Source organism: Nelumbo nucifera, chromosome 3 (assembly GCF_055504915.1).
Source record: "Nelumbo nucifera cultivar China Antique chromosome 3, China Antique-T2T, whole genome shotgun sequence".
NCBI lineage: Eukaryota > Viridiplantae > Streptophyta > Magnoliopsida > Proteales > Nelumbonaceae > Nelumbo > Nelumbo nucifera.
Window position 1 is genome coordinate 34,785,494 of NC_142651.1, and position 12,076 is coordinate 34,797,569.

The 12,076-nt window shown below is 37.1% G+C and overlaps 1 protein-coding gene across 1 annotated transcript; it reads right to left on the reverse strand.

Annotated features, from left to right (window-relative positions):
- Window positions 1-6,436: 6,436 nt before the first annotated feature.
- LOC104592630 (2-methylpropanoate--CoA ligase CCL4-like) lies at window positions 6,437-8,718 on the reverse strand. The gene has a single exon (XM_010252073.2). The coding sequence runs from the start codon at window positions 8,395-8,397 to the stop codon at window positions 6,748-6,750; it is 1,650 nt and encodes a 549-aa protein (XP_010250375.1). The 5' UTR covers window positions 8,398-8,718; the 3' UTR covers window positions 6,437-6,747.
- Window positions 8,719-12,076: the final 3,358 nt, after the last annotated feature.

Here is a 12,076-nt window from a genome sequence, read left to right on the forward strand (position 1 = left end):
TTCGATGACATCCTAATTTAAACTTGTGCATAGGAGGAGCAATTACGAAATACTGCACTCAATTTTTGCTCAATCTTCTTATTACACATTCGAGAAACCCTTAACAATTAGAAAATACGCACCAAAATCCTTAAAACCAACATTACACTCTTAGGCCTGTTCGTTTTTTGGTAAGTTATTTATTCGGGTAAATGTAATTACTTGGATAAGTTTTTTCTAAGAAACACTTACCCAAGTAAGCATATTTACCCATGTTTTTTTATTTTTCAAATAAAAAAAAGAAATGATCATTTTAACCATAAAAATCCATTATTAAAATGGATATTTTTTATCCCATAAAAATCCATTACTTACCCGAGTAGGTGATACCTAGAAAAATAAACTTTCCCTGATCCCTACATTAATTTGAAAAAAGAACATGGGATTCTGGTCAATGAAAACCAAAATCCTATTGACCGACTTTTCTCCTCAAAGTCCAAAAAAAGAACACCCCCTTATTTATACGTTAGACACATCCAATTAAACAACTTCAATCATCTACAACACCCCAAACCCTCAGGATCATGACCTCAAATCTTGCAAATCCCCCATTCACACAAAAAGATTCCATTTCAAGGGATAAAAACAAGAAATACAATCAAACCAACACAAACCCAAATAACAATTCGACGTCACCACCAATTTGTACGTACTCATAAATGCTAGAATATTCATTTTGAGGATCGGTTCCTAGGTCAAATGGTCTAATAGTCCAGTCTGAATAGATGACCTGTTCTGATAAAAAAAATTAAAAAAATAAAAAATGGCAAAAAACTATTTTCTGGGTCAATGATTTGACTGCTCGGGTCTGATTTACTCACCAAATCAACAATTTTTGACCAAAAAACAATATTGGGGTGAAACAAAACCAGTTCCTGGTTTTTCCAGTCCAACCGTTGGGCCTGGTTCGGTTTTGAAAACACTGAAACAAAGGCTCTATTTCTCAACCTCAAGTTTGATTTTGTAATTGAACCATAAGATTCAAAAGGTCCTCTAGACACAAAACAATATCTAACAAAACCTTGTATCCAGCTGTCACGTGACAATTATAAGTTAACTGGGCCAACAACCAAAACTCACAATTTGTCCATCCGATTACAAATCAACTTTGCCATGTGAATCAACATGTCATAACCCGTAACCACTAATTTAGAGAATATTAAATCTACGCGCTGAGTTATGAGAAATGACAACTCACAATTTTACATCATGGAACAATGATAATTAATTATTTTTGAAAAAGTGAAGTGATTGAAAAAGAATAAAAATGAATTAATTTGTAAAAGAAAAGGTGAAAAATGATTGAACAAAATTACAAAAATGGATAAACCATTAATAATTAATTAAAAATATTTAATAATTAATAATAGGCAACAAATACCCATAAGTAATTAATTATAATTTATAAAGAATGTTACTCATTAATAACTGGAGATGTATTAATAGATAATAAGCAATATCAATGATTAAATAAAATTATTTAATAATTAATTGTAATTACTAATTCATTAATAAGTATTAACAACAAATTAAAAATATTAATTGAAATGAATGAATTATTTAATCAAATAATTATTGATAATTAATAATAATAATAAAATAATTAGTAAATAATAAATAATAACTAATAATAGTAAATAATAACAATTGTTAGTTTAAAAATTATTAATAACTAAGCAATATTATTCATTAATAATTGATAATTGTTACAAATTATTAATTAATAATAATTAATAATTAAAAATAATAAGTAGTTGCTTAATGAATAGTTATTTAAAATTAATTGTAACTTATAATTAATTGTAGTATTTAATTAATAATTACTAATAATTATTATAGTTAATAAGGACTTATACTTTAATAGTAATAGTAATTACTAAATTATAATTAATTACACTTTGAAAGTTGAGAGACTAATGGTAGAAATATAAAACGTACATTTTGAAAATTAAATGAAAAAAAAAAGATTCCATAGTGGCATGTTCAGTAATTTCATAGTTCAAACAGTGGGTATTCCATGAGCATATTCAATAATTTATAAAAACAAAGGATAGTCTAGTGAATTCAAACAATATTTTCCAAAAAAATTCAAATAATCCATTGATGAGAGGTCAAGATAAGAGGTTCAGTCCTTGAGGCGCTTACAGGTTGATTTTTTTGTTTTTTTTTTTTTTTTAATGGCAAGGCGCTTAAAGATGTTGTTTAGCCCATTTATTGAATGGTCTAATCGTGGGTTAATTGTATATTTTTAAGTTTTAACTCTTAAGGGATTAGGGTTGCATTTGGTTTGTAGGAAGATTTTGGTGGGATGGGAAAGGAAAAAGGGAAAATAGTGGAAAAATCAACCCTAATAATAGTCATTAATTAATTATATAGTTAGTAATATTTTATTATTTTATTTAATTATTAATATTTTATTAATTAAATTTATAATTAATTATTAACTAATAGTTAATATTTTAAATCTTACTTTATTATATTTACTATGAATTAATTCATACTTTTAATTATATTTTATTATATTTACTATGATAATTATTAATACCTTTGAACTAATTAATAAATTTAATATTTTAATATGATTTATAAATAATTAATAAATTATTTTTCATTGATTCATTATGTTTTATTTTATCTTAATTAAATTATTAATATTAGAATAATTATTTAATTATTCATTAATTAGTTAAGTAAATAATTATTAACTATTTTATTGTTAAATATTAATTAATTAGTAATACTTTTATGATTTAGTATTTTATTATTAATTATATATTGATATTACTTAGTTAATTAATTTTGAACATTAATTAATATTTTAATTTTGTTATTTATATTTTATTTAATGACTACTTATTGCATTATAAATAATTTGAACATTTTATTTTGAAAAATTAATTAATTATTAAATAATTTTAATTGATTAATTTTTATTAATTATTTATATTAATGTATTTATTAATTATTTTATTTAAAAGCAAATTTCTTAAACTACCCCTACTGTTTATTTAATTGACAAACTGTACCCTTACTGCTTAACTAATGTCTTTAACCACCCGTATTGTTCTGACAATTGACTAGATCTACCCCTTCGTAAACATGTGACACTACATTACCGTTTAAAATTTTTTAAAACACAGTTTTACCCTCATCCCCTTCCTCTGGATGCACCAACTCTCTCTCTCTCTCTAAGGACCCAACATGGCCAATAGGGAGAAGGAGCAGCCGAGCAGGTGAAATCCTTGACATCGATTGACAACCGGATTAGCAGCGACGAAGACAAAGCTTGGTCTTTTTGGGTTGCAGAAGCGGAGCTTTCTCAACTTCTATTTTGTCATTTTCTCGAGTTCTAGTTTTGCTTCTCGTTTAACTGTTACTATGATTCAATTGTGAATGATGATGGGTTCTTTGCAATTCAAAGTTATATGTGGATCTGCTCCATTCATGCATGGATTTTGAGTTGTGTCTAAATGGGTTCTTGTTGATACCGCCACATGACAGAGAGAAAGTGAGGGGGGTCTAACTTCTGAGGACGATGAACAAAGCCCTTGGGTATGAGGATGCTGAGCATAGAAAGGTAAGGCATTCCTTGTGTATAATCTCACTGTAGAGCCCTTGAGTATGGGACCCATGCTATGACAATTCCAGCACACGCCAAAACTGGATTGCATTGGCTTTGAGCGAATGATTTTGATCAACATCTAGAAATCAAGGAAAACTAATATATATTTTGCCATGAACTCAAATGATGATCTCATCCCGAGTGAACTAGGCGGTGCTCGGTTTGGTGTTCATCTCGTGGATGGGACCGTTTCGGCCCCGGGATGATATCTATTGGGCAGGTTGTGGATGGGATTGGTCCACGCTATATCGTGAACAGGTCTTGTCTACACCCCAATTTAGCGGCAAGGGCAAAATATCGTGGTTAGGGCCTGTTCATAGGTAATTTTTTGATCCCCTACTTCACACTTTCCTTGAAACCTTATTTGCTTCACATTTTACTGTTGGAGTTCTCCACCGCCCACTGAAGCTCTCCACCACTACAACTCTCCTCCACCGGTCCACCTGCCAAGGCTCCATCTTGAAGAAACTCACGATGTCAAGTGTTGCTCTTGACAAATGTTAGATCTGCATCAGAAAATCCTCTGTAATGTGTTTTCCTCTTGATGTGATCCTTCTTTATTTGCGAATAGTACTGTGTTTCCCTCTTAACTGTTGAATGATGCTAAATCTTGAACCATTGATCGTTTGTTTTTGTGTTCTTGATGCATCCATCTGGTTTGTAATTATTTTACCTATTTTTTTAATAAAATATTAATTATTTTAATATTTTTATAAATAAAATAATATTTTTAAATATTTAAAATATATTTTTTAATTTATTGATGCCTTTTTCAATATATTTATCATATAAAATGCAAAAATTAGATATTTATGATTAATTGTGTAGATCATTCATAAAATGTATATGAGATACATGAAATCAAAAAGTGTGGTGTGGACTGGTCCACACCACGCCTATAGAACGACATTGTCAATGTAAAATGGTCTAATCAAAATAGTTTGCCCTCGGTTCAGAATAATTGTAGACTATGGTGTGGTGTGGATTGGTCTCTGCCAAAGGGTGTGGTGTGGACTAATCCACACTTAAGGATGGCAATGAGACGGGTATGGGGCAGGGCACCCCCTCCCCATTCCCGCCCCGTGACTAAAATCCCCTCACCCATCCCTGCCCCGTCCCCGGTATTGGGGTAAAGATTCAACCCCATCCTTGGCCTTGTCGGGGATGGGAAATCCCCGATATGTACCCACCCCGTAAATGAATGCGAGGCATAGCTCTAGCATTAGGTGGATCAACAAATGAATTTGAGGGTGATAAAGTTGGAGATCCATTTTGGGTGATGCGTTTGATTGGTTATCCTGGTGCTTCTGATGCCAAATGCCCATAAATGCCAGAAAATGACATCGGGTGCGGAGCTCCTCACACTAACGATCGGCTCTTGATATTCTTGCACTTCATGTTAGAGAGTATCGAGAAACATGATCAAAGAATGACGGAAGACGGGGAAGTTACTGCTATGGCGGTGGCGGCACCCAGCGATCGGTGGACGAACGGAGAGCAAGAAAGGAAGAAACAGAATGAGAGAAAGACTGCTAGTGCCAGACTGAGAAATAGAGAATGAGAGAAAGTGAGAACCGTGGCAGTCGGCGATTCCTCTGCTACGGCGGCGCTCGGCGATCGACGATTGTGCGAAGGTTGAACGAAGACTCAGTCTGAATCTCTATATGTGTGAAGGTTGAAGAAGACGAAACAATAGGGATTAGGGAATAGGAAAACAGACGACAACTTTGTATTCGAGGCTCTCAGACTCCTAACCTAACACAATAATAACCTACGCAATACCTTATAGGGTATATATATAAAGGTATATCTGTAATTTACAACCGAGGTCGGGGCGGGTTTGGGGATTTACATGCAGACCCCATCCCCGCCCCGTCCCTTGTCCAAGGCAAAAAGAAATCTCTGAAACCGACCCGTCCCCATATATGATCAGGAAAAATCCGGGCAGATCAAAAACTCAGTTTTGTAGATAAAATTGCCATCCCTATCCACATTTATCCATTTCTCATCCACAATACAAAATACCCCTTAATCAAAACACTCCTTACCGAGGTGAACTATGCTAGAAAAAGCACACCCAAACTTTACCACATGTGTATAAAACAGCCATGTGACAACCTAATTTGACAACGACATCAATCACTCGGTCTCGGGCCATCTCCATGCATCGGCAACATGCCAGGCAACTGTTCTAAAATCTCACAATTTGAGCATCAAGTCCTCATCTTGGGTTGGGCTCTCTTTCTAATATATAAATGGGATAAGACATGATGTAACCGTTACGTCAAGACACGAGGAGACATTGTCAAATTTGTCCATACTCCATGGCTTTTTCTTTCTTTTTTCTTTTTATTATGGATATGCAGACCACATGGCGTGGACTAGAAATTTTTTGGTACCGGACAGAGGTGTTATATTAAAACTATTAATTTTATATATTTAATTTCATTACATTATGCGGAAAGTCTGGAAGCTTGACTGAGTTTTAGTAAAATCACAATATCTAAACGATACATATTAATAGGAATCCCCTCAAAAATCTGAATTGTAATTCCTCTTATTCTATTTATAACCCCTTATAAATCGCATCTTATCCGTGAATTTAACATCAATCCACAGACAGATTCAATCCACCGGACTGAACTATACCAACCAATCCATATACGATCCAATTATAGACGGTTTGAAATTCGAATCACCCTTAACCGGATCGAATTCGAATAAATGGATACCCGTTTGATCTTCCAAAATAATCGGAATATAACATGTAAGGCAGAATGAAAATAGACGGGCCTATTCTTTACCATTCCAATCAAAGGGCCAATACTGGTTATCTCTATCAACTGAGACAGGCCTTCATACACCGTATATATTTCTTCATTCTTAAGGTCCTAATCCAATATATATCTTTTGTTCGTATTTGTAATTTGTCTCCTTCATCAACATTATTAGTTATTATTATCAGAAAAGGGAAGAAAAAGTTGAAACACACAATCATCCACATAAGTAATGGATGAGACAAGCCCAAATTGCACCAACTCAGCCACTCCACGGAACTCAACCCGGACGAGTCAAATTAAAAATCTCTACATCCGACTCACCGGAGATGCGCCTAGAGACTTTGCTATATCCCTGAGCAAGAACTTCTGAATCTTACCCGTCGAAGTCTTGGGAAGCTCGTCTCTGAACACCACCGTCTTGGGAACCATGTAGTGCGGCAACCGAGCACGGCAATATTCTACAATCTCCTTCTCCGACGGCCTCTGCGCCTGCGGTTTCAAGCTTATGAAAGCGCATGGGGTCTCACCCCAGAACTCGTCAGGCCGAGCCACCACGGCCGCTTCGTTCACAGCCGGGTTCGTGTATAACACGGATTCAACCTCGACGCTGCTCAGGTTCTCTCCCCCGCTTATGATCACGTCCTTCGATCGGTCTTTGATCTCCAAATACCCATCTGGGTGTATCACGCCCACGTCGCCGGTGTAGAACCAGCCCTTGTCACTCATGCACTTGGACGTCCCGGCCGGATCTTTCAGGTAACCCAACATGACACACCCACCTCGCAAGACGATCTCGCCGAGTGATGATCCATCTCGTTTCACGCTCGCACCTGATTCGGGATCTATCACGTCAACCTCGGCCATCCCAATGGTCCTCACTCCTTGTCTAGCCTTTAATCTCGCTCTCTCGGTTGCAGGCAGGCGATTCCACTGGCGCTTCCAAGCGCACGCTACAACGAGCCCGGCGGTCTCTGTCAACCCGTACCCATGACTCACTATAAACCCAAGAGACTCCGTCCGGAACAGCACCGCTGCAGGCGGTGGCGCCCCGGCAGTTAGAATCTGGACGGGTTGCTTAAGCGGCCGGGCATCAGGTGCGTTGGCTAACATGTTCAGCACCACTGGTGCACCACACATGTGGGTCACACCATGCCTGCGTATCGCAGCGTAGATCGTCGCGGCATCGAACTTGCGGAGACAGATGTTGGTCCCACCCACGGCTGCCATGCCCCACGGGTAGCTCCAACCGTTGGCATGGAACATAGGTAGGGTCCACAAATAGATAGGCTGTTTTTGTACAGTCCATTCGTTCAGAGAATCAACTGTGACGATGAAAAGCCCGCGGTGGCAATGGACCACTCCCTTGGGAGCAGAGGTGGTGCCGGAGGTATAGTTCAACACCATGGGATCCCACTCCGTCTCCGGCCGGATCCACTTGAATCCGGGATCGCCGGTCTTGAGCAAGCCTTCGTAAGTGCGATCAGGGTCAACGGCTGCTTTTGCTTCTTCTTCATCGTAATCTGCGATGAAGACGAGGAGAGGGGCTTGGATATTGGGCGGGAAGAAGGAGATGGCTTCGAGGACGAGAGAGCGAGAGAGGTAGTCGACGAAAACGAGCTTCGATTCGCTGTGACGGAGGAGGATGGAGATGGTGCGGGCGTCTAGGCGGGTGTTGATGCTATTGAGGATGGCACCGGACATGGGGACGGCGAAGTGGAGCTCGTACATGGCGGGGACATTGGGAGCCACCACGGAGACGACGTGGCCCCTCTTGATGCCGAGCGATGTGAGGGCAGAGGCCAGTTGTAGGCATCGGCGGTGTGTTTGAGACCAGGTGTAGGTGGTGCTATTATAGACGATGGAGGTGCAGTCGCCGTAGACGGTGGCGGCTCGTTCCAGAAACCCCAACGGAGTAAGAGGCGAGGAATTAGCAGAGCTTGGCTTCAAGTGATCCATGGACGCTTTACAGACAGATAGCTCTCTCTCTCTCTCTCCGGACTTCTTTGAGACGGCGGATAAATAATCTATAATGGGATACTTGTCACAGACACGTTACGAAGGTCAGATAAAGATAACGTCCATTAACAACGTAAGAGGAAAGAGTTGCGGTGACGACGAGTTCAAATCAACCCCCCCACCCGGGCGCCCCACACTACTAGAAGACGCCGCGTGTTATGCGCCTCAACTTCGTGGAATTTACATCTCCGCCCCACAACACATCCCGCCGTGTATTGTGAATATCTCCCAATGATAGTACCAGTTCCGATGATATCATCATCGGGAGATGTTCTCAATATACGGCGAGGATGTGCTGTGGGGCGGAGATGTAATTTCAACCTCGTGGAGCTAATTTAACGGCCGTTAATTTGTTCAGTTAGCTCTCATTTTACCCAAAAAGTGAGTTTTCCTTTATCGAGTTTGAATCTCAGTGCCCGTTTTGGCATGTCTATTTGAGAAGATCTTCTGATAGTTTGACATGCAAAAGACATATTGAGCTTTTACATAAAGATCTGAGTAGTCCAAAACACATTTGGTAGATACATGTCTTTTCGTGCGAGATTAAAACACGAAAGACGCAATAAGCTTTATTTGAAGCTCTTCAAAATCAGCCCGAAATAGGCTTTTTCTCGCATCTTTTTGGCGTTCCGTCTTTTGGCGACTAAATCTTTTACGAGCCAAATGGGAATAAACTGAAAATCGGTCTTTCCAACTTATAGAGAACGGAAAGACCACATGAAAAAACACGCCAAATGAGCCCTCAATCTTTCACTCCTATCGACCTAATTCAGAGAGACCTGACAGGGAACATATCTCGTACTTATTAATTGTTATTCACGGGAGATGTTCCCAATGGACGGTGGATGTGCCTGTGAGGCGCCCATTTGTGAGGAGCAGATCCCGTCACTAATTCAGACTGCCCTATCTCCTCCCCCGTAGGATCTTGCCGAGAAATCCGATGTCAACAATCATTCTAGTAGATACACTATAACTCTCCATCCCCCTTATCTTAGATATTCTCGAATATGTTCTCTCTTCTTCCTATAATACTCCACTCTAAATTCACTGATTTGAGTTTAACCATGGAATGCCTCTGTTTAGGCTGATACGCAGTGCAAAGATAAGAGCAAATTTCATGGTTATTTAAAGAATGAAGATGGCGTTAGTTAAAACCATAATATTTGTGTGGGTCAAACAAAGCACAATCGTTTTCGTGATTAAAGGGTTGGCTCTCTCCAAAAAAGATTAGAGGATTGGCGCTGAAGACCTCATAAACAAGTTCAAAACTTGATTTTGAGCCATAATGTGTTTTTGTACTTTAAAGGGAAATCAAGATTAGTTGGAGGTTGAGTTGCTTAAATTAAATCAATTTGGTTGTTTCCATCTCGAGATGGGGGAGTCGCTTGGGGAATCTCGAGGTGCTCATTCTTTTGCTTTGGTGGTCGCTTCCTCTGCAAATCCATTACCAACTATTCTTGATCCACCAGTGGTGGATATTCCTTTGAAAACTCCTTTGATCAAGTGGGGAGAACCTGCAGTTCTCTTCTTAGATGAAGATATCGAGAAATCTCTCTCCCCTCTTCAATTCGATTTGGTTGGAAAATGTTCTTATAGACGCCATTCTCTTGTTGAAATCAGGGAATTTCTGGTGGGTATGTTCAGGCTTCAATGAGCTCTTATCGTCACTGCCCTGGATTCTAGACATGTGCTTTTTAGGTTTGAAAGTGAAGAGGAATACCTTAGGGCTTGGTTGCAAGAGGTGGTTTTTGTCAAAGAGTACTTGCTCAGATTTTTGACATGGACGCCAGTTTGGAGTTAGGGTGGGAACCATCAATTATGCTGCTTTGGATCTCTTTGCCAAAGATGTTGATCAATCTATACAATGATAGGTATCTGCACTCAATTGTGCAAGTAGCAGAAATAGTTTTGAAGGTGGATCTGGCCACTACTCGCTTGACTAGAACCAATGATTAAAGTATCAGTATCGAGTATCGTATCGAATAACTTGGATACGAATACGGATATGCTTTGGAAACACATGGATATGGAAGAAAAATATGGATACATTGGGGAAACACATAAAAATTTCATAATACATTAATAATATTATGTTTAAAGTCAAATAACCATAAATAATGTATAAATACATAGAAAATGTATATTTTAATGGTGTATATGAAAAAAGTATATTACAATTAGTATAATATGATGCATAAATATCATACAATTTTATTGATAATGTATCAATCAAGAGTCCAAAATGCAAAACCTATTTTCCTATTGTATTTTAATTATTATATCAATTATTTTTGTTTTACTATTTTTACTTTTTTTACATTAACAATGAGGTCAACTAAATATTAAATTATCCATGTAAATTAAAATATCATTTAATAATTTATAAAATGTATAATCTTAACTTAAAATATATCAAATCTAATAAAATTTCTAAGATACATATCATATGCAAAATCTATCCATATCATATATCAAATCTATTCCATTAAAAATATTTTTATTCCTATAAATTTCTAATTAAAAATATTTTTTTGGTATAAATGTAGATTTGTAGATTTGATAGATTCAATTTTAGATTATATTCTTCAATATTTTGTAAACAATGTTTTTATTTTCTAAATAATAAATATGATTTTATGTAATGTAAATTATTATATATGTATATATATATCATGTGCAAATTTATAAATTTTAAGTATTAATATAGTTATTTTCTTATTAATATTATATTTTTATAATTTTTTTGAGATTCAAATAATATTTTGATATAAATGTGGATTTGATATATTATTTATTTCTATTACTTCATAAAATATTGATTTTAAGTATTACTTTTTTAATTTTTAGTTGGAGTTAACGATAATATGTATTATTTATTTGAATTGCATTTAAGTAATAAAGAAATAAATTCTGTAATCATTTATTTATAAACACAAAAGATGGAGTGGCATAATGGCTTGTAGGTGCAGACGATAAGATTTCCTTTAGTTCTGGATGTAGGTTCAAGTCTTGCAACATTCCTTTTTCAGTAGGCGCGTTATCGAGTATGCTCATTTGCGTTTCGCGAGTAGTGTACCGGTCTGTATCGATATGGATCGGCCGATACAATACGCGAGTAGTGTACCGGTCTGTAACCATGGTGGCTAGGGTTTGTGTGGAGGTGGATCTGTTGAAGGAGAATCCTAGTCGTGTTTGGGTTGGGCTCGGGAAAGAGGGGTTTTGGCAAAAAATAATTTATGAGAACCTACCCAAGTATTGCACTTTCTGCTTTAAACATGGCCATCGCAAAGGGGATTGTAAATTAAAAATTAAAAGAACGTCAAAAGCAGAGGGAGAAGTCGCCAAGACCAACGCTACTGCTTCAATTTCAAAGCCAATAGAACAAGCACCCGCTCCCAGAAGAAAACAAATTGTGAAGCAAATTTACCAGGAAGTGCAAAGAGCACCTACAGTCACCACAAAGAGGGTATTGACAGAAACTCTAAATTCGGAGGAGGTATTGCAAAAATTTTTTTGCTTCCAAAGATGACATTGGTGTGAAGCTTGTTCGGCCATACCTGTTGGAGACTACTAGTCCTCTCTCTTTAAGGAGCCAGATAGGCTTTGGAGTTTGGAGGAT